Here is a 26746-nt window from a genome sequence, read left to right on the forward strand (position 1 = left end):
GCCTTCCAATGCAGGGGACGCGGGTTCAATCCCTGATCAGGGAACTAAGATCCCACGTTCCTCGGGGCAACTAAGCCCGCACACCACAGCTAGAGAGAAGCCCGGGCGCGACAAGGAAAAGCCCGCGTGCCGCAACTAAGACCCGACATAGCCAAATAAATAAATAAATATTTAATTGCATTTTCAGCTGGGTCCCTGGGCACCCTGAAGAAAGACAGTATTTTTCAGCTTCTGGTGTGATCACCCGACTGATTTCTGGCCATAGAATGTGGGCAACTCCTCATTGATGCTCTTAAAAGGGAACATTTTCCCCCCTTTCCACCCTCCCATGGGCTAGAAGGGGACCTAATGGGGGACACTTTGGACTGCGGGGGTGAGGGGAACATCTTATGAATGACAGAGCAAAATCTAAGAGCCTGGCTTTATGGAACAGAACCTCAATACCAGTCGAGACTTTAACACAATAGAGAATTCATCTTCTATCTGGTTTAAGTCACTGTTATCTAGATCCCATGGGACCAAGCCTATATCTTCACCAACGTTCCCCAATACCTAGCCCTCCTCCCCAGTCCCTCCAAACATCCACCTTCAGGACTTTCTATTGCGATTCGAATAATTTCTCCTCTTGTTCTTCAGTGAAAGGAGTTGTTGTGTGCTTCTTACCAACAATTAGTATCAAATAGAGAATATATCCTATATTAAAGTAACTTTTTGTCAAAACCTAGGCTTAGACAGGCATAATTCTTTCAAATTTTAAGAACTGAGTTGCTAGACCATGAAGAATTTTGTAGATTTTTATTATTTTACTATTAAAATTTTTAATCTTGAAATCGGTTAATCATAAAGTAAAAACTAACCATATATTTATTTTTATACATTATATACACTTGAGAAATAAATAGTATTCTAAGCATTTAAAAAAGCATCATTATATACAAATAAGGCTTCAAGCCAAATGTATAAATACAGGACCCACTGAGGATTCGATTCCCAAGGCTTCCATTACAAAAGCAGAAGTAACCAGGATGCACAGTCAATAATACAAGCTCTACTTTGGCTAGAATGCAATCACAGAAGCAACAGAAAAGGCACACAATTGGATTGAGAAAATACCTTGAATTAATGTATTTGACTGGTTATGTCTTCAGAGGTTTGGCACAGAACGATGACACAACTTTGGCACAATAGAGATGAAAACAATGTCCTTTAAAAACCTAAGTACAGAGAAAATTGCTCTCCCCCTTTCCCACTTGACATCACATCTCCTTCCAAATCAATCTCATCCATAAAAATCCCAAGCCCTGGCCCAGTTGTTCTCCCAGTTATATATTAATAAAAGAGTTTCGGGTTTCATGGATGGCTCTGAAAAAAATTCCTTATTTGTTACATCTGGGGCATATTGGTGGGAAGTGGCTATACGAGTCCTGATGAAGTTGCGGAGATGAGCATACCATGGGCATTGCCTCCAGGAAGTCTAGGTCCTCACCTGGTTCCTCTACCAACTTGGTATATAATTCTAGGCCCGTGCTGAACCTCACTAAGCTTCGGTTTTGTAAAATAGAGATAATAGTAACTGCCCTGCTCACCTCCTGTTGTGAGTCTCTAATTAAGTGATGCATGTTCAAATCTTTTGAAAATTATAAAAGGGTTCCTCAGATATCATGTATATTAATTCAAACCAAGATCTAGAATTAGGGGCTTTTTGAAGAAGTTTGGCACAGAAAGGGCACTGGTATTGGAGGAAGATATTTCAAGGAAAAAGCATGGCATTAATTCAATCTTGGCACAAGCTGTGTGTGACAGGTGCTGGTTTCTGTATGAACAGACATGTGTAACATATGTAATAGCTTCCAGCTTCCTACACAGAAGAGATTTTGCCAATCATATTCAGCAATTGGCACCATTCTGTCCCTAACACGTATAACACTCCGCTTGCCACTCTGCTGGTGATCAAAGATGTCACTCTTAAGGGGAATGCACTTTAACTAAGAAGAAATAGGTAGAAATCACTTAAAGCCTCAGGTCCCCAACTCTTACATCCTGTAGCCCTCCCAGTGCCTCTCATGCCTTTCATATCACGTGCATATTCATGGATCATCTAAGGGAGCCTAGACATCCCAACGCCATTAGGTTTCAAATGAGAAGATGGTCTGCAAAGATTTACTAAGGTGTCTACTGCCACGTGCTAATTAAGTTTCAGTGCTTAATAAACATTTGTCCGATCAAAAAATGAACAATGGAAAAATAAGAAAGCCAATGATGTGTGCTTTAGAGAAGGAGTTGGGGAGCAGGACCGAATAAAATGTAACCAATCCACATTACCAGTTACCCATCGAACCCCAAGAGCGAGGGTTCTCCACACCTCCCCAGATCTACTCTCCCTCCCCCGGTGAACAAGGTCCCAGGTCTGCCATCCTGACACGAGTCAGCTCCCAGCAGCAAGACCCCTCACTATGACTCAAGTCAGGTCAGGCAGCTGACAGCCTTCCACGCAGAGTCACTCAGAGCCTGTGTTCCTTGTTGGGTGAAGCACAAGCTCATCCAGTCACTGAGAAACCAGCCCGGTGTGCATAGAGGCCAGGGCATCGGCTGTTTGCACACAGATCTGGAGTTAGAGCTATCCTAGAACAGCAGTGGGAACAGCAGTATGTGGTCTCCTCTGGAGAAAAGTCCCAGCCATCACAGGAGGCACGGTGCTGGGCCCAGCAAGCGGGCTCCTCCCATTGCTCCAGGGTCAAGGCCAAGAAGGGTCTTTCCATCAGGTGGGTCCTCAGCAGTAACGTTCCTCCATATGCTTGGAAATCAGGGAGTGGGGGGCCTTGCGGGCACCTTCAAGGATGCTCCAGGGTTGGACTGAAAGGAACCACGTGGGAGTGGTGTTCATTAGCTGGCTTTGCAAACATGCAACTCTGTTTACCACAAGACCAAGCTTTCTTCCCTACTTATCAGCCTCTTTTATTTGCTTCCCTTCAGAACAAATGGAGAAAGTCCTGAATGCTCCTTCCTCCCCCTCCCCCAACAAGCCACAGATTCACTTTGAGAAACACCACACCGGAGCCTGCTCTGGGTTCCCAGTTCCATACACTGTAGTGTTGACATCTGCATATTTAGCAGAATACTCACCCACAGCACGCACATGTGCACACAAGCACACACACACACAAACACAACTTCGGGAAGAACTATAAAGTGCTCCTTTGCTTTGATCTAGAAACACAAGAGAGCCTGCAGTATGGCAGGAAGGGGGCAAGGCAAAGTTAGGACATCTTGATTCTAGTCTCAGCTACACTAACGCACTATTGAGCCTCTTGGAACCTCAGTCTCCTTCTCTGTGAACAGGTGAACGGTCTCCATGGCAGGAGAGAGAGTACTGAAGGTGTAATATATGTCCAGGGATTCACCACTTCTTGGTGTTAATTTATTACTCGGGCTCCTATTGTTTTCTGTTCCTTTGAGGGCAAAGGAAAGAACTTGTTTTCTCAAAGAGGTATTCTGAGGCGAAGTATAATGTTCTCAACTGTTACAAAGTTCTGGAGCAGAAAAGAAGTATATAAGAATAACAATTAGAATAGCAATCCTTCCTGGGTGTGTCCAATTTACATGGCTGTTCTGAGGATCAATGAAGTTAATACATGTGGAAGCACTTGGAAAGGTATAAATTTGAATACAAACATAAAGAATTAAAATTAGGGGCTTCCCTGGTGGCGCAGTGGTTGAGAATCCGCCTGCCAATGCAGGGGACACGGGTTCGAGCCCTGGTCTGGGAAGATCCCACATGCCGCGGAGCGACTGGGCCCGTGTGCCACAACTACTGAGCCTGCGCGTCTGGAGCCTGTGCTCCGCAACAAGAGAGGCCGCGATAGTGAGAGGCCCGCGCACCGAGATGAAGAGTGGCCCCCACTTGCCACAACTAGAGAAAGCCCTCGCACAGAAGCGAAGACCCAACACAGCCAAAAATAAATAAATTAATTAATTAATTAAGAAAAAAAAATGTACTTAAAAAAATTTTTTTAAAAAAGAGAATTAAAATTATTACTATAGCAGAAAATCATATCCAGACTAGACTGAGTCACTTAATTAGACGGGCAGTTTTCAGAATCCCACAAGTCCCGTGATCACCGAGCTTGTGGTCACGTTGATGCTCCTGAACAGGAGACAGAGTAGCCCGGCCCTCCGGGTTGGCAGACAGTTAATCACAGGGGATCCCAGCATGGGCAAGGCTGCTTGATAATTGATACCCAGATTGAGGAGAGGTGACTTATCTGCGCAAGTGGAACCTCCATGCGTGAGAAAGAGCACAGGCTTTAAAGTAAACCAACCTGCTTCAAATCCTTACTCTGCCATCACCAAGTGGGGAACCTGGAGAGAGTGACCAAACCTCCCTGAGTCTCAGGTTCCCCAACTGTTCACAGGGTTACGACACCAGCACCATGAGCTTGATGATCAAAGTAAATGAGCTGATGTATGGAAGGAACTAACACAGGGTGGGCGCACACTCCGTGCTTGGTGTAAGGCAGCAGCATTATCATCTAGTACCTCTGGTGGAACCAGGGGTAGGGGCTGGTGGGGGCCATCTCCCTCCTCCTCAGCAGGCATTTAGACTCAGAGGGTGTGTGACGGAGTCCGCTTTTGGATGCACCCACTGCCTCATACCACGAGATCATCCGTCCTCAATTCTGAGATAATGAGACTTGCCCGGGGCAAGGAGGACACTGAAGCAAGAGCACATGAGCATTCCTGCTTCTCAAAAAGGGGGAGAGTCGCCCACTAATATCCACTCACACCAACCTGGGTTCCAAAAAACCTTAAAGGGGGGCTATGCCTTGTGCTTCTCCCTTACCTCCCACCCAACTCCCCACTCCAACCTGGTGCCCAGAAGGAAGCTGGGAGCCCTGGAACTTCCCACGGCTCCAGTCACTACAGAGAAGTTCCATCTAAGATGAGGACATGGGTACCAAGCTTGGGGACTTAGTCACTGAAAGACCTCATTCCAGCAGGACCACGGCTGTGACACCTACAGGATGAAGCAGAGCAAGAGGCAAAGGGACATTCACACCATCCAACATCCTATCACACTGATTTGTCTATCTCCTTCCAGCAGAAGGTCATCTTCATAAAGGAAGGGACTTTTATCTGTTTTTGTTGACTTCTATGCCCTAAGTGCCAGACGCATGTCCAGCCTACACTAGGGGACCCATCAACATGCATTGCATGAACCTCTGAGAATGTCCTGCTTACCTGGTTTCATTTTTCATTCTCCAGCCATCCCGACACTTGTGAAACCAGAGCTCTTGGCCAGGGGATATGCGGGTGTTCTCAAGATCTTCTGCACAAAAAGTCAATCTAGGAGGAAAAAGAAACCATCGATGTAGCCAAAACTCTAGGGGTAGGTACACGGCTGTGCATCAGCCATATGGTGCTTTCTGGACCTGAGGCAGATGGAATAAGGAGAAAAGAGAAGTTTTTATCATGTGACCCCTGACTCAAGACCCTTCAGAACTCCCCACTGCTGCTACAAGCACACTAAGTGTCTCACTTTGATGTCTCCCATGATTCAGCTCATGCAGACTTTAATCACACCCCTTCCACCTTCTTCCTTCTGTCTATCCAAAAGCCTGCCTGCCTACCAAGGCATATCCTCTCTGAAGCCTCCCTGATTGCCCGAGACCTTATTAATCTAACCCTCCATTGACCTTCCAATTTAATAAATAGGCACATCCTTATATAAATGTTGCTTTTGTTATTGTCATTACTTCTTATGACATGGAGTTAATAATGAAAGCTTTAGCTAATTTTGACGCATTATATCCTGCCTTGAATAGCTTGTGGATTCTTGCATCCATGGTGCACTATAAACTCCTTGAACGGAGGAACTCCAGGTCCCTCCAGCATGGTGTCCAGAAATACCCATTGACAAGCGTAACTGGAACTCGGCTGTGAGTTAACATCAAAGATTCAAGAAGTAGACAACCAAGATCACAGGAAGAATCAGTGGTCTAATAACCGTTTCAACTGTAACTTACAGCCCAACCATGTGGGCTGCCCCAGCCTCAGTGGTGTGTGGACAGCATGACCTCATGACCAATAGACATGTGGGACACCTGACCGTGACGTTTACCAGCAGGACAAAAGCCACATTCCGAACAGCTTTCAGAGCCTTCGCCAGGAAGCCCAAACAGCCCATAAACACCCGCAACACTCACAATCAGGAAATACAAATGAAAACAACAGTCGGGGACCAATTCACACTCAACGGAATAGCAAGAATGTCCACCAAAGGTAGGTGAGGAGGAGGGGAATAGGAAGCTCTTACTGTGTGGATAAGATTAAAAATTGGTCCAACCACTTTGGAGAGGGATTTAATAATATCCAGTCCAGGTGGAGAATACATATACTATAACCCAGTGATTCAACATGTCCCAAAGAAGCCCTCACACACGAACACAAGGAAAATGTCCCAGGATGTTCATCTCAGCACTATTTGTAACTGCAAAAAAGTAGCAACGACTTAAATATTCAGCAGAACAATGGTGAAACTACTGTTTGTGCAATGGCAGTTTACATACAGGAGTTGAATGTGAATAGACCAGATCTGTATGCATTGGATAAATCTCATAAACTATGTTGAATTGAGAAAAACAACTTTTAAAGGAATATGTCCACTCATGTAAACTTCAGAAGCAACCAAAACAATTCTATAGGTTGTTTATGGATACAAACAGAAGTAGTGAAAGTATAAAAATCATGAAGAGGAAAACACACTAACATTAGTTAATGTTGGAAGATCAGTACATTTGGTTTGAAAGGGGAGGAGTCGGACAGGGGAGGGGCACAAGGGGGTTTCAGCTTTATCTGTAATGTTTTACTGTTTAAAATCTTATATCTGAAACCAATATGAAAATGGTTTACATTTATTAAGTCTCAGTGGTTTATTAAATTTGAAATATTTTATAAAAATGATCATCTTTCTGCTACCACACATCTTTCTGGTACAGGCTGCACTTATAAGCACCGAGAGAACAAAAAAGACACGCAATTATCTAGACCACAGCCTTCATACTAACAGCTCCCCTCAGCTGGCACCCACCCCTGCCACATACACACCAGTGCACAGGTCTTTAGACCAGAATCACTCAGACAAGCAACCTAAGCCTCCACCCCCTGCATGGCCAAGCTGCACCCTAGGTGGTGGATGGAAACGGGATGCATGAAGGACTGTAATGGAGAAAATGCCAGAAGAGACAGAAAGAGGGTGGAGGCTTCTTCCCACCATTCCAAGGCTGGCAGTGACCTCCCGGAGGTCTGCTGAAAGATTTGGCCAAGGAAACCTTCCTCTCTTGACAAAGGTCTTCTGGGCTTCCTGGCTCCCACTTAGAAGCTGCTCCAAGAGTCAAGGCGCGTGTCAGTGGCTGATTTAGGGGTGGATTTTTCATGTTGGGCTTGGTTAACAGACGTGGGGAAACTGCCAGCTGGCATGGCACAGAGGAATCTCTGTTACTTGACGTTAGCGCCCCACCCATGTCCTTGAGTCAGAGCCTCCCAAGGAGAGGTATAATGCTCTGAAAATTGGATGCAAGGGAAGCCAGGACTCCCACAGACCTCATCCATGCAGGCTCCCTAAACTGGATAGTCCGGTTTGCTCTGGACAGGAGCAAGCAAAGGCTTTCGGTTGCATGGACCCCAGAGCAAACAAATTAACAAGGCAGCACTCCTAAAGAGCCCTGTCCAGGAGAAGCCCCCTTCCTCTGGGCCAGCACAGGGCTTGGCAAATGCAACAAGGGCTGGATTCCAGCCCCCGCTTGCCCACCCCTCTCAGCCCAGGGCCTGTGATCAGGGCACAAGCTGCACAACAGTTGACAGAGGCCTTGATCTGGAATTCAGTTTTCCTCTCAAAGGGTTTGCGGTTTTGCCCATGTACTCTGGATATGGAAAGATGGAAGGTGTACGCTTAGCAAAGGAAAGGACACTGCAGAGACACACGCCTTCTGCTGACCATGGACACAGAACACAGAAAGGGTCATGAGGCACTTACTTCCTCTGGGTTTCCCCGGACTTGACCCGAATGCGTCTGATATTCAGCTCTTGCTCGGACCTGCGAGGCTGAGACAGGTAGCTGCGAAGCTCTTTCCACAGGTTGTACCAGGACTGAGAAGTCCTCTCCCAGGTGAGTTTGATCTTCAGGAGGTCTCCCAAGTCCTCTTCGGTGTAGACCAGGAAGGTGTTGGTGGCATTCAGCCCGATCTGCTCCACTCTGCAAGGGGAGAGGGAAGCTGGTCTCAGTCCCCCCACCACCTGGAAAACTGCAGCACCGTGGAGGTAGACGCAGTGGCAGCACCTGCCCCACTCGGATTGGAGAGAAATGCACAAGAGGTCCCCCCTACGTCCTCCACGTCCCACCAGCAGGGCCGGGATGAAAACTCAGCTGTGCTCCACACGGGCAGAGAGATAATGTTGCCCACGGCACCCCAAACCATTCCTGAGCATCTCCCCATTTATGCTACTTCCTGGGGGTGGGGGGACAAGACCAGGAAAGAACAGAAATGAGAAAACGCAAAGTCACATCCCCACTCAACAGTGCCTCTTCCTCTCAGCCCACAGGCATCCGTCTCCCTCGGAACTCCCAGCCCCTCCTGCCTGTCCCTCTCACGTGGCACTTGGGAGAGCCTGTCTCACCACATCTGTGTGCATGAGTGTGTGCGTACAAGCCTGTTCCTCCCGCTAGACCCCCAGCCCTGAGAGCGAGTATTCTGATGACGTTACTTTACTCTGTTACTTTACTTTGCAAGCCCAGCATTACTCAGCGTGGTGCTTTGCACCTTACAAATGCTCAATGTATACAGATCACTGTGTGCCCCTCCCACAGATAATTAGAAACATGCCAGGGATGATCCTAAAGCCTCAGGAATCAGGCGTTCTCTGAAATGAAACAGTAGTTTCTGCCCAGCTGATCCAGCAGATTCTCACGCTGCTGATTCATCCCAGGAGCTGCCCTCCCAGAAACGTTCTGAGTCAAGGGCTAGGTGGAGAGCGTGAAGCAGGAGAGGAACCACCCAGCTCCTCCCTGGCACGCAGACTAGCTCCCCTGCACTTGTTCACCTGGCACACAGAGAGCTCCTGCGCTCTCTCTCCTTCTCAAACCAACTCGTTCTCTGTCCTGAACTCAGCAAAGGAAACCCATGACTTACATTTCCAAAGGCAGAATCTGGGAGTCTGCATTGGTGCCATAAAGGGTGACATAAAAGGTGGGCTCGATTTCTCCCATGTTCTTGTAGCTGAAGACATGGATTTTCATCTGATAATGGTAAACTGCAGAGACAGCAGAACAAAGACATTTGTGAGCCTTGCTTGTCATCTTAGGGCACCCTGACCCAAACTGAGTCACCCAGCACAGTGAGTTTTTAGGGACTCTCATCTTTTTGGTCCAGCCCAGCCTCTAAACTCCCTTTGATCTCATTCTGTCCAATGGCCTAAGAGGTCACTGCAGTATAGAAGAAGGAGCCCTGAACTTGGGGGTTGGGGGACCTTTGGGGGATGTTGACCTAGACACTTTCTAGCTGTGTGACCTTGAATTAAGGACCAAGGTATTAACTTCTTGAGCCTCAACTTCCACCCACAATACCCACAAAACCTTACAGTTTTATAACATGCTATAAAAATGCGAGATATCATTTTGATCCCCTGTTAGTCCTATCACAGATTATTTTGATGATCAAAAGAGAAAATAAATATGAAACAGCTTTGAAAAGCTAAATGCAAGATAGATATTTAAGATAGCGATATTGTGATCATAGAGTGATGATTCACATCACAAAAGGAGTCCCCATCATTTATTTTTAAAGATTTACTTTCCTAGGGCATACACAGTTTAATGTGTTGTGCAGTTATTTGATTTAACTGCAGGAATGTGCCCGTCTACAATGTGGTATTTAGAAGGAGGAAAAATGTCCTTCCCCAGGGCAATGCAGGTTTGGATGAAGGTTACCTCTGAAAGGCATGCCTGCCCGGGTTTTTAGGTACATTTTGCTGTTCCTCTTGTTCCTCATTTTCTTGGCATTGTAGCCAATGCTATTACAACGGTTCTTCCGGCAACTGAGGCAGATCCCCTTTTTGAAGCGGTTGGAGTCCGTGCACTGGAATGCGAAGCTCGGCTTGTCCTGATTCACCAGGGAGTCGACAAAGAGGTGTACTGCCCGCTCGTGCTCGCATCTCACCACCTCTGCAATTGCTGGGGGAGAGAGAGACAGAGACCATCAGGGTGAGCTGCTTCTCGGTGATCCGCCCACTCCATCAGTAAGTACTGTACACTTCATCAGAAATAACTGCTTTTCATGTCGCTGTTAGTAAGCTTGTTTGTGTCATCCTTAATGCATGCCCAGTGATATGCTGTGTTTAGAACTGAAAGCCAGTCCTGCCACCGAACTGCTCGCCCTCCGGGTGGGAAGACAGCACTGATACACATGAAGCGATAAAGAGCAAGAGAGTGCATCGGACAGGCACTAAACAGGGTGATGGAGACCAGTTGTGCAGTAAAAGTCACTAAGTCCCGACAGAGTCATGCGGTCACAAAATGCTGGAAATGGATCAGATGCTAAACATCATCTAGTCCGGGGCTCAGCAAACTGCACCTGGCAGGCTGGCCCCATTTTAGTAAAGTTTTATTGGAACATAGCCACACTCATTCATTTACCTGTTGTCTCTGGCTGCCTCCACGCTACAGTAGCAGAGTGGAGTTGTTGAAACAGAGACTGTATGGCTTGCAAAGCCGGAAATATTTACTAGCTGACTCTTTAAGAAAATGTTTGCCAGACTTCCCTGGTGGCGCAGTGGTTGAGAATCCGCCTGCAAATGCAGGGGACATGGGTTCGAGCCCTGGTCCAGGAAGATCCCACATGCCACGGAGCAACAGAGCCCATGCGCCACAACTACTGAGCCTGTGCTCTAGAGCCAGCATGCCACAACTACCGAGCCTGTGTGCTGCAACTAGAGAAAGCTCACAAGAGCAGCAACGAAGACCCAAAACAGCCAAAAATAAATAAACAAAATAAATAAATCTATTTTTTAAAAAAACCTTAAAAAGAAAAAGGAAAGAAAATGTTTGCCAACCTCATTCTAGTCCAATACTTTCAGTTGTAGATTATGGACCCAAATGCCCTTAGAGGTGAAGTCATTTGCTCAGGGTCACAGAGTCAGTTGGTTGCAAAGTTAGGAGTATAATTTGGATTTTTGTGACCCGTAGTAATCATTATTTCTTGTAACCAGAGGCTAAAGCCAATAGTTCCAGTAAATCCTTGGACCTTAAAAAAAATTTGGCAAAGCTCCCCTTCCCCTTCCGCATTAACATCACCAGCCTTAAGAAATGCCATCATCTGATCCCCCTGAGGCAGGGCTGAACTCCCCTTGCATGAACCCCCAAGCCCCACAGGGGCTCCTTGGATGTTATCACCTTGGGAGAGGGCAACTTAAGACTGAGTGACAGAGTGAACATCCCAAGAGCAGAGCATCACAGTGGAGAGAGCCAACTGGGGCCAAGACTTAGAAATGCTGCCAGGATGCAAGGCGGTGAGCAAACGGGAAACCAAGCACAAGAGTTTCAGCAGCAAACTCACTTCAGCCCAAGACCTAAGCTGGGAATAGGCTTAGGCATTCAGGAAGACAGATTATAAGTGAATGGAGGAAGAATCTTGATTTTACTTCTTTAAAATGTTACAAAAAATTAAATTATAGTACATCCATGCTAAAGAATATTATACAGCCTTTTACAAGAATAAGGTAAGTAGATACGTGTACTCTGATGTCTAAGAATGCCCATAATATATATTAGGAATGAAAAAGCAAAGTTGCAGAACAATGTGATTTTGAAAAATATCACACACACACACACACACAAATAAATTTGCAAAGCAATAAGAGTGGAAGGATACACACAACATGTTCATATTGGGTACATCTGGAGAGTGAAAGTAGGAGTAGGTGTGGGAGGTGAGGGGGTACTTTTACTTCTTGCTTTAGGCAATTTTATAATGCTTGATTATTTTTCCAACAAATATGTATTCCTTTTGTTGTAAAAAGAAATTAATCAATAATAACTGTGACCTCAAAGCACAAGAAAGCAGAGCGGAGACCACAAGAAGGCTGTTAACAGGCTTGCAGGATGATGAACTGTGGAATAAACAGTGTTGAAGGGCCACTGGGGGGGTAGTGGGAATAATGAAACGGGTGCTGTCAGGAGCACTAACAGCTCTGGCTGATTTAGGAGGAGACGCTATAACCGAGTCAAAACAAAAAATAAGGAACTCACTTCCATATGCAATTGACCCCAAGACATCGTTGAGTCCACAGCCCGGCTGGAAGTCACCTCCGTTGGGGTAGATGTCAATGTGACCCACGGGCATCTGAATCCCGATGCTCAAGCCAAAGGAGCGTGTGTAGGTGTGCAGGACATCCACGAAGTCTGCATCGTCAGGGGACAGCCTCTTGTGGATGTCAACCCCTTCAAACATGGGCCCAGCAGGATCCAAACCTACAGCAGAAGGGGGGAGCCAAGACCAGCTGTGTCAGGTGCGCTAAGGCAGCGAGTCCTGATGGATAGCTAAGTCGGCGAGTGTAAAATGAAGACATCCCCACGCTGGGAATCCTAAAGGGTATGGTGCCTGCTGCAGAGGAACGTATGCTTTCTCCTGACGCCTTCACCTGTCCTGACAACTCAGCTGACTCAGTAAACTGGCCACGAGGTTCAACTGACACGTGGATCTGAGGAACCGCGCACTGTCAGAACTGAAGCAGTTCTAGAGGCTTCCCTGGTGGCGCAGTGGTTAAGAATCCACCTGCGAGTGCAAGGAACACGAGTTCGACCCCTGGGCTGAGAAGATTCCACGTGCCACAGAGCAACTAAGCCCGTGCGCCACAACTACTGAGCCTGCGCTCTAGAGCCCATGTTCCACAACTACCGAGCCTGTGCACCGCAACTACTGAAGCCCACGCGCCTAGAGCCTGTGCTCTGAAACAAGAGAAGCCACCGCAATGAGAAGCCTGCGCACCGCAACGAAGAGCAGCCCCAGCTCGCAAAACTAGAGAAAGCCCGCATGCAGCAACGAAGACCCAATGCAGCCAAAAATAAATAAATTAAATAAATTAAAAAAAAAAAAAAAAAAAGAACTGAAGCAGTTCTAGAAAGAACTTGGGCTGGCCGAAACTAAGCCATTCATTCCATTTATTCTGCCATTGGGAGCCTTCCACAATCTTAATTTTAGCAGAATTTTGACGGAATAACTAAGCTACCTACATCTTCAAGAGGGAAGACTCAGTCTCCCCAAACTGAGCTATTTGTATTTGGACTTACACTTCCCCTTCCTTTAGTTATGAATCAGGCCCAGGAGTGGAATGGCAAGAGGCGGGTACACCAGCCACACTGAGCAGCCGTATCTCAGGCCTCCAGAATTCCTCTCTTTTGCAGCCACAAGGAGAAAACCTTTTGTCTGCAAACTTTCTGTATCAAACAAACAAACAGCACTGCAGAGAGCACTGGTTCTCACATTTGAAACAGCGCAAATGTCTCTGGGGAGCTTCTTACAACTTTGGATTCCACCGTGTAGCTATGAAAAACTCTGGGAGGACGCACAAGTCCCAGGTCACCTGTGTGTATGTGTGTCGGGGGAGAAGGCAGGGAAGGCAACTGCAAAGATAGTGGCAGCAACAGAGACACTTTCACCATCTTGTATAATTGTTTGGGAACCACATGAGTGTAAAACCATTCAAAATAGAATTTGCAAAGCATAAAATGCAGATTCCCTGACCCCCAAGAGATTCTGATTGGTAGGTCTGGTGTAGAGCCCAGAAATAGAGGTTTATTCCCCAGCTGATCCTAAAAATAAGTGGTCTGTGGACCAGATTTTGGAAAAACTTCTCCATGCTTCGGTAGCATTTCGAACATGAAATCTGAATGTCTTGATTCATACAGTTCTTGTGCGATATTAAGGAGTAAGGGCTTGTCAAGGTAATACTAGCTACTATCACCAAGCTTAAGTAATTATGGGAGCCGGATTCATCCCAATCTAGAGCCCTACAGACACAGAGAGAGGACCTGGAGAAAGTTAAGAAAAGATTATGTGCAGCAGAGGAAGGGGGTTTGTTTAGTCTAGAACAGTGTTTCTCAACTAGGAGGGACTTTGCTCCCAAGGGGACACTTGGCAACGTCTGGAGGCATTTTTGGTTGTCACAATTGGGGAAGAGGGAGAAAAGAAGCTGCTAGCATCTAGGGAGTAGAGGCCAGGGATGCTGATAAACATCCTGCAGTGCACAGGTCAGCTCCCACACAAGCCTCATCTGGCCCCAGATATGAATAGTTGCTGAGGTTGAGAAACCTGGACCTAGAAACACCAAGGTAGGGAGGAGGTGTGACCAGGAACAGAGCTGTGAAAGCAGGAGATGAGTAATAGAACAGTGTTTCCCAGGCCCCAGAGCAGTGGAACAAGGGAGCACATCGTGAGGCTTGAGGGGGGTCATTTTAGGATAAACAAAAGGTAGAACTGTTGTCCAGAGTGGACAGTAAACTTGTGGAACTCACTACTCATGAGAACTGGTAATGATTAAAACTCTGAAGTTGAGAAAAATGTATGAATGACAGAGGCAGAAAGGGAGCCCAGGTTGCCTGGGGGCTCATCTCTAGCCCAGGACCCCAAACAAAGAAAGATGGCACAAAAACAGTGGCTTCCCGGAATAGCCCTCAATGACTCTTTTTAGGGACTGAACGGACGCAGTACTGACACAGGTGGCCTCTCCCTGCCTCTCACCATGTCTTCTGGAGAAAAAAAAAAAAAGAAAGAAAGAAGAGGAACATTCTGCTTTGCAGCCAATAAGAGAGGGGCTCTTGTATCGGTGAACAAAAGTCTCCACCAGACAGTCAGTGCCATGGAAACCAAGCTGGGCTGGAGGAATGCAAGCGGCTGACGGGGCTTCTGGAAAGGCCGGCTGGCAGGCAGGCTGAGGCTTCACCTCCCCAGACTGACCCCGCCTGACACATAGCTAGGGCCCACCGACTCTGGGGAAAAGTTTCACAATTGACTTTTTAACTGGGAATGGGAGGGTGACCGCATCCCCTCCAAAAAAAGAGATGATGGAGAACCACCTCTTCTTCCATTCAGTCAGACTCCCCCCAAAGTGTTCTGTCCAGCAAATGGAATATACACGTGCATGCACACGCACACACACACTGTTGTGCACATGCATACACACAGGGAAACCTCCACCTTCTGGCCTGGCAGGGCAGAGGCTGCTGCGCTGTAACAGCTACTGCATCTCTCCCAGCGGGAGAGTGGCAGCATTGCGCCGTGGTGAGGTGCAGGCTCTGGAATCTGATGGCCTGGGTTTGAATCCCAGCTCTGCCACTCAGAGTGTGAGATATCATTAAAGTACATACCGAGTCCTATTTTCCCCATCTGTAAAATGAAGCCCAAGGACCCTTTTGCCTGGATGCTATGTGGCTTACCTATGGCATAAAATACCTGTCACACACTGACTACTTGACATTAGGTAGCATCTAGCCCACAGCCTGCAGGGTGGACACTTCGTTCATATTTCTTGAATGAATGAACAGATCTGCTTGCTTATTTATTTATAACTAACAAGACACAAGTTCAATTAGAAATATATGACCTCTTCCCTAGTATGTCACGGAATTCCCGCAGAAGCCTAAGAGGATAAAACTTTAGCAAACCTCAGTCCACAGCTCTCTGGTCCAAGCAAGACTGGGGTTCAGGCACCTCCTGCGGGTTCAGGCACCTCCTGCGGGTTCAGGCACCTCCTGCAGGTCCAGGCTAAGGACCCCTGCTGGCCTCTGTACAGCGGCATCACTGGCCTCTGCCCCACACAAGCTGCAGTCTCTGGTCCTCTTACCAGTCAGGACCACCTGGTTCCCAGACCCATGGGAAGTCTGAGGGGAGAGGAGAGAGCACAGGGCTCTCCCATCAGACATGCACAGCAGCGTGCGTCAGGTCAGCCAGATACCCTCTGAGGTGCTGCCTGGCAACTGGACAGAGGCCACTCCTTCCTGTATGTTCACCCCGGTCCCCTGCTCCACAGAGAGAGGCCGCAGAGAAGGGGCTGTGCTCAGGACATGCCGGCCCCAATGCTCTACGCAGACAGCAAGAGCACTGATTAGCATTCTGCCGGCGAAGCCCACATCTCAGCAGCTCCCACCCAGACGGGCAGGGGGAAAGAACTGGAACTCTCCTACTAGCCCCATCTCATTTCAGATTTAGAAAGAGGGAGAGGGAGGATCTGCAGCTTGTCTTTGTTGCCAAGGACACTGGCCCTGGTGCTCTGGCAGGGGCCTTGTGTGTGCTGCAATTTGAGCACAGCTGGCCCAGCTCTGTAACATCTTGCCTCTTGTTGGGGGCTAGGAGGAGGTGCTCAGCCAATAGAACCCTGAGGGGCTTGAGGCCCAACGGCTTTGCTCCAGCAATGGGTTAATGAGCAGTCATGTGTGGCCACATTGCCCGTTAGACAGTTCAGGCCCCACATCTTGATAACCAAAAGTAAAGCTCTCAAGCTATGCTGAATCAAACAGTTGCATCTAAAGGAGTGTGTGTGTGTGTGTGCTCATTAGACTTAAGCCCAGTGACAATGATTTAAGGAGGGCTACTAAACCTCACAAATGTATATATTTTTAAATCTGCCCCACTGGCTTGTTGCTGAAACCAGAAACTCTATCTTTACTAAATCATTCTCTAGCTAAGGACTCCCTTCTACCTGAACCCTGTTTTCAAACGAAAACATTGCCAGGAAGGAAATGATTAACTCTTTCCTTCTGGGTGGCCAGTTAGGCCCTTAGTATGTTGGAGGTGAGGGAGAAGCTGGGAGGGAAAACAAAAGAATGCTAGCAGGAGGATAAAAATTCAGGGCAACAAATTTGCCATTAGGGACTTCCCTGGTGGCACAGTGGTTGAGAATCCGCCTGTCAATGCAGGGGACACAGGTCTGATCCCTGGTCTGGGAAGATTCCATGTGCCGCAGAGCAACCAAGCCCGTGCACCACAACTACGGGGCCTGCATTCTAGAGCCCATGAGCCACAACTACTGAGCCCGCGTGCTGCAACTACTGAAGCCCGCGCACCTAGAGCCCGTGATCCGCAACAAGAGAAGCCACCGCAATGAGAAGCCCGTGCACCACAATGAAGAGTAGCCCCTGCTCACCACAACTAGAGAAAGCCCACGTGCAGCAACGAAGACCCAAGGCGGACAAAATTAATTAATTAATTAATTAAAAAATATATATATAATCTTAAAAAAAAATTTTTCCATTAATTTTCTCCTAGAGGAGAGTATGTTTTTTGAGAGGGCCCCCAAATGGAGAAGAGAATCCTTTCCACTTTTCACAATCATTCAATGATTTAAATCAAACTCTCATATCAAAAGGTCACCAATTATTTGCCAAGGGGAAGGGGGGGAGGGAAGGACTGGGAATTTGGGATTAGCAATTGAAAACTATTATATATAGGATGGATAAACAACAAGGTCCTACTGTATAGCACAGTGAACTGTATTCAATATCCCATGATAAACCACAATGGAAAAGAATATGAAAAGAATATATATATGTATAACTGAATCACTTTGCTGTATAGCAGAAATTAACAAAACATTATAAATCAACTGCACTTCAATAAATTTTTTTAAAAAAAGGTCACCAATTCTGCCTATGGAACGTGTATCTCTCCAAATAAACTCGCTTTCACTTAAAAAAAAAAAAGCTCACTAAGATGGAAAATTCAAATTTCTATCGACTACCTGGGTACCAATATCAGACAGAAAGGTCTCTTTAATGACAACATTTAACCACTCATTCTAAACAGGTAATTATCACTAATAAATATGCCAACTAAACATGGGAAAGAGGCTGTTAGTGGATGAAATAGAAACCAGAGGCAGAATTCAAACCACAACCCATCTCTCATTCCTTTCCCTGAGGTCCTGGCATTATCATGGGCAGAGACTAGAAGTGAGTATCAGAAGCTTGCAGGCCTGGGCTCCACCCCAGTTCTGCCCTTGGGTCTTAGCTCTTTGCCCCTGGGTGTTTCCTCACCTGTTGCATTAGACCTGGTTTTCAAACTGTGCTCCCTGGTGCTCTGGGACCCGGAAATTCCTCCAGAGAAGGGGGAGGCTCAAATAACAAGGTTAACACTACTGGCAAATACACAGCTTTGACCAGAACACACCTTCTATCTGTTTCATACATTGGGGACCTGCATAAGTTCAATTTGAAAAAGGGCTCTGAGACTTTTTGGACATTTGAAAAGCCCTGGATTAGATGTTCTCCAGGTTTCTTCCAAGGCTAACCTCTACGGCTCACTCCTGCTGCCTCTTAAGGAGCACTCTGGTTCAGGAAAGCCTGGTGGGCAGAGCAGCTGAGGGAGCCCCAGGATCAGCCGTGAGAGAAGGGAGCAGCACTTACCCGTGATTCTGCCCACCGTGCCTTTCACGAAGTTGCCAGCGTACCCGGCCACGTGAGCTCCAAGGCTGTAGCCAATCAAGTGAACATCCCCGAGAGAAAAATCCTCCTTCCCCTGCAGGAAGTCACAGAGGCGTGTGAGTGAAGAGTGGGGTCCTGAGCCCCCAGGCCACCAACAATTCAACAAGTCAATCACGTTGGGGAGACGCGGGAGGGGGGAGGGTGGCAGTGTGGAGCTCAAAGCCACCGGGCTCACCGGAGATTAAGTGCCAGCCACAGCCTGCAGCAGGGTACTCCCTGCCCACCCTCTTAGGCCCACGAGCTGCCAACCTCCTCATCCCAAACCTGCCTGGGACCCCAGAGTTGAAGCTTCAGACCCTGACAGGGCACTCAGCAGGGGGGATGAGGAGGTGGCAATTTGACCCCATGGCTCAGGAATCAAGCTCGACAAAACAACCCAGGTAGAGGACTGAGGACTGTTCAAGAATCCCGACCAGAATTCTGCCAAAATGATTCAGATTCCATGGGCTTCTAAAAGGAAGCTCAGGCTGGAATTGCCCAGATAATAGGGTCACTTAGCCAGTGTACCCCTGCCTCCCATTACGTCCACTGATCTCAGGTAAATCATGAACCTATAAAAAGTAAATTTAAGACCTCAAGATCTGTTTTCCACAGTTGACGCAAGGCACTAAGCTACATTGGTTTGAACCAACCCTCCGTACCCTCAGCCCAGCCACCCTTCAGAAGCCAGAGCAGACTTCAGTAGGTATTTAAGATTACAAGCTGGTCCTGGCTTCTGAGGGCATCAGCAATTAATGAACCGAAAGGCAAATTTTCTTCCCGCAAGTAAGGTAAAAGGAAAAATCCAGAAATGTGTCAATAATCAGAAAGCTTTCTAAAAGTCCCAGCTTCCAAATATTTCAAGCAATACTTAATTCCATAAAAATTGGAATCTCAAAGATACTCTCAGACTCCTGAAGTTCACTGTAACTGACCTGTCTGACCTGTATTTCTTTTTTTTTTTTTACAGTCTAAGATTTTTTTAATAAATTTAATTATTTTATTTTTATTTATTTTTGGCTTTGTTGGGTCTTTGTGTGCGGGCTTTCTCTAGTTGCAGTGAGAGGGGCCTACTCTTCGTTGCAGTGCGCGGGCTTCTCATTGCGGTGGCTTCTCTTGTTGCGGAGCACAGGCTCTAGGTGCATGGGCTTCAGTAGTTGTGTCTCACGGGCTCTAGAGTGCAGGCTCAGTAGTTGTGGCCCATGGGCTTAATTGCTCCATGGCATGTGGGATCTTCCCAGACCAGGGCTCAAACCTGTGTCCCCTGAATTGGCAGGCAGATTCTTAACCACTGTGCCACCAGGGAAGCCCCTGACCTATGTTTCTTAAAAGGGTTCCGGTTCAAGGTCCTGCTCGTAAAAGGAGATGACTCCCTTTGGTCCCGTTACCTGCAGCCAGTTGAGCATCCTGGCAACGCTGTGTCCCACCTCCCTTGTATTATTGACCGCGTCTGTGTAAAGCTGGTGAGCCAGCGGGAGCCAGTCCACCACCACGACGTTGGCTCCTTTCTCTCTTGTCTGCAGGGCTGACACGAGTTTGTACAGCCAGCTTTCAAACATGCCGCTCATCTGCAGAGAAAACAGGACTTTTTAAAAAATTCTTCTTCTGCGTTTCAGAAATCCTAATGGATATGGAATTCAGTTCCATGACCTTCTCCCCAGCCACTTCCGGAACCTTCACATTGGCTACCCAGGCACCAAACACTTGCACACGAGCCGGGCCGGCCACAGGCAGGATTGCTACATGGGTGATTGTCTTCCATTGTGCTTGACATCTCCAGTTTTTCCCATCAAAGATGTCAGAGCTGGTGTCCTCTGCTGCTGCCCCACTGACCGATAGGCCCCCTGTGAGATATAAGTTGGTGGCGATGCTGGCCTGAGGTTAGCCCAAGTCCCTGTCACAATCAGGCAAGTAAGTGGCCTGGTCCATCATTCAAAGGCAGCTGAGAAGGGTTGCCCTGGAGAATTAGTTTCTTTCTCAGAGATGCAGGGAGATTCTGTCTCTTAGGCAAATGCAGAGTTAACAAGTGACCCCTTCCCACAAGCCATCTCTGCCAACCCTCTTGACCCCAGGGTAGGGAAGATCTGTCCCTGGAATCCCAAATTAGAACTCAGAACACACTTTCCCACAGAAACAAAGTATAAATGGTGACTAGGTCCAGTTGTAAACCCATCCACAAGTACATTATTAGATAAACAGATTTTCTGTGCCTGGCCTGGGAACCCTAACGCCATTTACAATCTTGCTTCTATGGGAAACTGCTGTTCCAAGTTCCAAACAGATTATAAAAGAACTTTCTGGAATGCAACCCATTTGTAAGTTGCAGGCAGTTTGTATTTGCATTTTGACAGGGGGCCTTATAAAGGTTCAAGTGCATGATTCTAATCATAGGCTGTGGGGTGAGGATGGATGGCAGGCCCTTAATCATCCCTTCAATTACATTAGGTAGGTAGGTGCCTACATACCACCCACCCCCACCAGGCCTGACCCCAACAGTTGGTGATAGACCTAAAGACCCAGAAAGCATGTAACGGATATGAATTTCCCATCATTAAGAGGAGGAATGCCCCCTCCCAATTAGCCCAGGCAGAAACCTGCTCACTTAATAGTGCCATTTTCCTACAGACTGCCATTAGATGAATGAATAAATCCCTCGCTGGTCAAAAGCTTCTGAGGCTGAGTGTTAAAGCCCTTTTTTGTTGAAGTTCGTCATGGGCTTTTCAATGTGAATTGCTCAGCTAGGTCATATAAAGACTCCAGTGCCTTTAAGCAGAGCCATCTCTATGCAAACAGGAGGGCACCATGCCAACCAGGGCCAGCCAGCCAGGCCAGCTGCCTCCTCACAGACTCTCTGAGTCAGTCAAGTTGCTTCAGTTCAACTCAACTCTTACGGAGGGATGGCCCCCGCGACGCAGTGGTTGACCAATGTAATTAAGCGTAATTAGAGGGCCCCTTAAGAGCCAGTGGAGCTGGGCTGCTGCCCTCAGGAGAGCCACTTTCTGAAAGCCCGCTGTGTGCCAGTGTTAAATACCACCCTGCTGGAGTCCAGATTGCCCCCTTAGCAAAGTGCCCATTACATTCTTCACAGCTGTCTGAAATACAAGCAGCCCACAAGAAAAGAGGGGGAGAGAGAGTGGAATCTGGAAGCACCAGTATTCTTTCTAATTGACCAAAACAAAGGAAACCAAATCTCCCGGAAAGCTGTAGAGCTCCCTCCCCCAGAGGCTCACCGTCCATCCATGAATGATGAAAAAGGTTTTGGCTGTCATGTTGAAGCCACAGTCTTCTAAGGGCTGGTTGTGGCCAAAGGAGAAGTAGCAACCTTCATGCTCTGGGTCCTCAGAGGTGCGGAGGTTAAATCTCACAGGGGGTTTGGCAGCAGCTGGTACAACCCTGGATTTGTTGAGCCCATCTGGGGAGAAATAACACAGCAAGGGTATAACTAGCAGGCCTGGGTGGTGAGAGATCTAGGGTCTAGTTCTAATTCACTCTTGAGCAAATTACTTAACCCCACTGGGTTTCAGTTTCTACATCTGTTGAATGTTTCCTCCTCACCTCCCAGAAGAGTTGCGAAGATGTTATAAAAGGGACATCTCACCAATATTTAAGAGTATTAATTAGTCACTAGGATCAATTACTGTGAATCTGAAATAAGTCTCTCTTGCTTTTCTTTCTTCTTCCCCATCCAAACGAGTTCTCTTTCCTTCCCTCAAGTTACTAGTTTCACAGTATGGGTCCTTAATTCTTTTCCTGAAATGCTTGGGACCAGTTGAGTTTCAGAATTCAGAAATTCTCAGATTTTAGAAAGGTATTATGGCATATATATATATATAAATATATATATAAAATATATTATTATATATATTATTATATAACACCCTCAGCAGGGTCTGGGGCATTCCCATTCATCAAACACACCAATAATATTTCTGCAGGGAAATACATAACTACTCACACTCGAGGGGAAAAAAAAAAAAAAGATTCTAAATACCCTCTTGTCGGTTCAGGTCAGTTTTTGCTGCCAAATGAGTAAGAGTTCAGGTCAGGTAAGGCCAGTTCTTGCTGCCAAACAAGTCGCCAAACAAATTTTTCAATTTTCAAAGATTTTGGATTTTGGAATTGGAGGTAAGGAGCTGTTGACCTCTTATGCAATGGGCTTCCCTAATGCTCTCATCTCGATTTCAACACTTGCTCCAAAGACCTCATGCGTCCTCAGTGCTCCTTGCAGTACCAGACATGTGCCAGACATTCTTCTAGTTTGTTGAATAAATTAAATAAGTTATTGAAGCCATGGAGAAGCTCATAAGAGCAGCAAAACCTCTCTTTTCAGCTCCACTGCACACACACAGTGCCGTCTAGGAGATGGCCCTACTACAAAACACAGCCCATGTCACTGATGGTCCCTATGGCCTTTTAACACTAGGTACTGTCATCACCACACTATTTCAGAAGGTCATAAATGAGCCTCATCTAGCATTCTTCCAACCATCCAGGATACCATCCCTTGATAACAGGCTAGGAAATTAGAAAATCAAACTGTCCGGTCACCCAGAAATCAAGTGAAAAGGTACCAAATGACCATCCCAGGAGCTTCATTTATCCCAGAGTTAAAAAACAAATGGAGTCATGGAAAGAGAGACCAGAGTGGTGGACAGGTTTGGTGAAGCGGACAAGGGGGGGGACAGCAATGCACCAGATGTAAAAAGGATAAGGTTCCAGAAAATGCCACTAAATATGCATGAGCAGAACTTTGTCATTAAAGTCATGAACAAAAGCCTCAACTGACAGAAATTTGAACCACGGACATAACTCATTCAATATCTCCCAATTTCCACCCAGATAGCCACTCACAGAGACCAGGTGGCAAGTCCAGGAAAAAAGGAAAGGGAGTCTGCTGGCTTCCTGGCACCGACTTGTGGATAAACTCACAAACTGACATAAAAGGTTCACCTTAGCAGCTGGCTCTCTCTGACACCACAGTTCTCTAGCTCATTTCTACTACTTCCAGCCTGAGTCACTTCAGCCTCTGGGACTTCATGATCGTCCTTCATCTGGATGTCCTCAGGCTCATTCTCTTACCTCCTTCAGTTCCTTGCTCAGGGGTCAGCCCCTCAGAGATGGAAGCCTGGTCACAGACTAACACTGCACCACCTTCTCCCACCAGCCCTCTGTACTTTCCTCCTCTGCTTTGTTTTTTTCCATAACACTGAGCACTATTTATATATTTTAATTAGTTGACTAGCTGTTTTCCCATCACTGAAATGTAAGATCCATGGGGGTAGGGGTTTACACCCATTTTGTTCACTGCTCTATCCCTCACTCCGAGAAGCATGCCTGGCAAATAAATACTCTTTTGAATGAATGAAATGGTCCCCAAATACTCAGAATCACAGAACATAGACTTTGGAAGGAATGTTAGCATTTTACAGGAGAGGAGCTAGAGATGCAACCTACCCTGGTTCAACTGCACTAGAGTTGGGAACATGTTAAATAAAACAAGTTTTTTCCATTCATTCCAATTAACCTCCTGCATGCACATAAGCCACATGGACCAACATCATTGGACCCAACCTCAGCAGAATAGTAGAAGATGAAATAATAGTGTGTGGTTCAGAGGTTCCCCGCTCTCCTCTGCTTAGCTAATTGACTTGGTACTCCTGCTGGGTGACCCTACCCTCGCCCCTCCAGGGCAAGTTCCTCCAGTAGAAAAGACTGCCACGCAGAACTCAGAAGCAAAGCTGGCAGCTGCGAGGAGGAGGAGGAGGAGGAGGAGGAGGAGGAGGAGGAGGAGAGGTAGCAAGAGGCAGAGCGAGGGCTGTAAAGACTTGGGGAAGAGGAGGCCGGCAACCTGGGGAATAAGCCCAGCAGCTTCTCTGCACAAATGACTCACCTAGTACTCCTGGCAAGCACTACTCAAACCAGAGCCAGCTACCCTGATACCTTAACTTTCAAGACACCTACGCCGAGATTAAAAGGAAGGGCACCAGGTGATAGAGCTCTAACAACCTTCTTGCCTCGAAAACCCCAGGTTCAAAGAGGAGGGCAAGGTTAAATAGCTGCTGGCAGCCAACTCTGCTGACTGGACAGCACCGAGAGGAGAACCGTATAGCGACAGGGGGGTGGGGCGAGAGCGAGCGCGGGCGAGCGCACCGGCAGCCTGCGGCCTCTTGGATGCCTGGCTGGGGATGTCCTCGTCAGAAGCGCCGAGGAACAAGTGATCTCCAAGGCTGATTAGGAGGAGTAAATGGACAGCGCAGGGGGTAAGGAAGGAGAATGTCGCAGGATCGAGGAAGAAGGGTGGGCAAGACAGAGGGGAACTGGCACAGAAAAGAAGTTGTGGGGTGTTAATAAAAACAAGGACACGTTACCTTGCAGCCGACCCTCTGGACCAAGGGTTGCGGGACCTCCCGCGGCAAAGCAACAGTAAGCGCTCCAGAGGCAGAGCAGAAGACCGGAGTTTCTCATCCTTCCCGGCCACATCCCCTTCCCCCAAACGGGACTTTTAGAAAGACCACAGGAAAAAAAAAAAAAAAAAAAAAAGCCGTCTCTCGAACGATGTTTCCAGCAGTCCGAGCCCGTAAGACTCGAAGTGGGAAGGCTTCTCTCGACCAGAGAGAGTGGTGGCCTTAGACAGCTGCAGGTGGAGAAGGTGGAAAATGAAAACTTGGCTAAATTGAGCCACGGGGTGGTGAGGGGAGTGCGAAGATGCTCCAACCAGAGCCAGATCTGCCCTCACCCGTGCCGTTCGCCCGGGAAGCCAGGGCTCGCCACTGTCACACCGCGAGCTCCCGGGCGAGGTAGTTTTTTAAAGTATTGGAGTCATCTGACCCATCGCCAGATGGTGATTTGCATAATTTATTCCCGTCCCCGGACTCTGATTGGTCACACCTTCGCTGACGCCCGAACCAAAGACTCCCCAAAGTATGAATGAAAGCGCCGCACACCCACCGCGTGGACACTCCGCACGCTCCGCCTTGTCTCCTCCCCAGTCAGCTTCGCGGGCAGCCGCGCTCTCGCCGCCCCACTTTTTCCTAGTGTCCACTCCCGGACCCTAGGTTCTCCGCTCGCCCCTTCAGCCCCAGGAGGGTCATTGCCCCAAAGCCCTGTTCCCGCCGCGCTTGCGATCGCTGGAGAAGGAAGGTTGTCCTCTCCAAGGCGCAAAGCCATCCCCGCGCCCGAAATGATCTCTCCTCGCCCCGGGCCAAGGGTACGGATGGAGGAAAGCCACCTGGTCACCCTGTGATCCTTCTTTTCTCCCTTTCCTCCTGCGCTCCTGCCTAGCGAGGCCCGCGACAGGTGCAGACGGCGTGATCAGACAATAACCCGGCAGAGCGGAGGGGCTGCGGGCTGTGGCCTGGGCGTCAGGATCGCTCAGACCCCTCTCGGAGTCCTCGCTCAGCCACTAGCTGCAAAACTCGCGGCAAGCCACCCAGCTTCTCCAAGGCCTTTCCTTCGTCCCCAGTACGCGGGTGGTAACAGTTCCTGTCGCTTAGGGATGTTGGGGAAATTTAAAAACCTACTATAGTACAGTAGGCCACGTGGTAGGCGCTCTCACACCTGCGGGTGGAGGACTAGAGGGATGCCAGGCGACACTCCCCAAAGGAAACAGTGAGCCACGCTTGGGGATCTCGGGCGCATAACCAGCGCCAAGAGTCGGCTGACGCGCGCAACTACTTACTGAGGGGAATTAGGCAGCTTCTTCCTCTCCCTCCTCATTTTGCTCTCCTCTCCTTCCCTTTATTGCGCGTGTCCCTGCTCCTCCCACGGGTGCCGGCTCCATCTCCGCCGGGGGGACCCCGGGACCGAGGGCGGCGAGCGCGCCGACCTTGGCGGGGAGCCCGGGGCTCTAGGCTGGCTGCGGCCGGGACAGCTAGGGAGCGGCTGCGCCTCAACAGCCCTCGGGAACGCCGAGGAGGCGGGAGAGATAAAAAACGCCGCGGCGGGGCCGAGCACCGCCATCCCGCCTCCTTCCAGCCAGAACTGGCTCTCCCAGATTACACCTTTGACTGCGAGTAACCCCGCCGTCGCCAGAACCGGTCCCGCTCCTGCCTGGGGAGGAAAACTGCCCGAGCAGCCCCGCTCCCCTTCCTCCCTGGTGTCGGGGGCCCCTCCTGGAAGATCTGTGTGGGGAAACCAGTCTGGAGGAGCAGGTCCTGTTCCAACCTATCCTCGTTACGTTTGTTACTCCAGCTGCCAGCAAAGCACGCTTTGTCCCTCCTGTGTGTTATAATTCATTAACAA

General features: G+C 48.1%; 1 protein-coding gene across 4 annotated transcripts; it reads right to left on the minus strand.

The window, feature by feature from the left end:
- Positions 1-780: 780 nt before the first annotated feature.
- Positions 781-26414, minus strand: LIPG (lipase G, endothelial type). Of its 4 annotated transcripts, XM_082355425.1 has the most exons (11): positions 26184-26404; positions 24874-25139; positions 21736-21917; positions 19894-20073; positions 18449-18560; positions 12299-12520; positions 9983-10225; positions 9186-9306; positions 8033-8251; positions 5239-5343; positions 781-2853 (listed from the first exon to the last, which is right to left on the minus strand). In XM_082355425.1, the coding sequence occupies exons 1-11, from the start codon at positions 26219-26221 to the stop codon at positions 2832-2834; spliced, it is 1710 nt and encodes a 569-aa protein (XP_082211551.1). In that variant the 5' UTR covers positions 26222-26404; the 3' UTR covers positions 781-2831. The 4 variants fall into 4 exon arrangements, with proteins under 4 accessions (XP_082211551.1, XP_082211554.1, XP_082211553.1 ...); XM_082355428.1 differs by lacking the exon at positions 24874-25139 and having other exon boundaries at positions 26184-26394; XM_082355427.1 differs by lacking the exon at positions 26184-26404 and having other exon boundaries at positions 24874-25390.
- Positions 26415-26746: the final 332 nt, after the last annotated feature.

The sequence above is a fragment of the Balaenoptera borealis genome (assembly GCF_965194805.1).
Source record: "Balaenoptera borealis genome assembly, chromosome: 14".
Lineage (NCBI taxonomy): Eukaryota > Metazoa > Chordata > Mammalia > Artiodactyla > Balaenopteridae > Balaenoptera > Balaenoptera borealis.

Excerpts from the sequence above, each read along its gene's own strand:
- LIPG (XM_082355425.1), bottom strand. The coding sequence starts at position 26,221 with ATGAGGAGGGAGAGGAAGAAGCTGCCTAATTCCCCTCA. Across the intron at positions 18,561-19,893 it reads GGATGCTCAACTGGCTGCAG|GGGAAGGAGGATTTTTCTCT; the intron begins GTAACGGGACCA and ends GACTTCCTGCAG. Across the intron at positions 8,252-9,185 it reads CAGATTCTGCCTTTGGAAAT|AGTGGAGCAGATCGGGCTGA; the intron begins GTAAGTCATGGG and ends CTCCCCTTGCAG.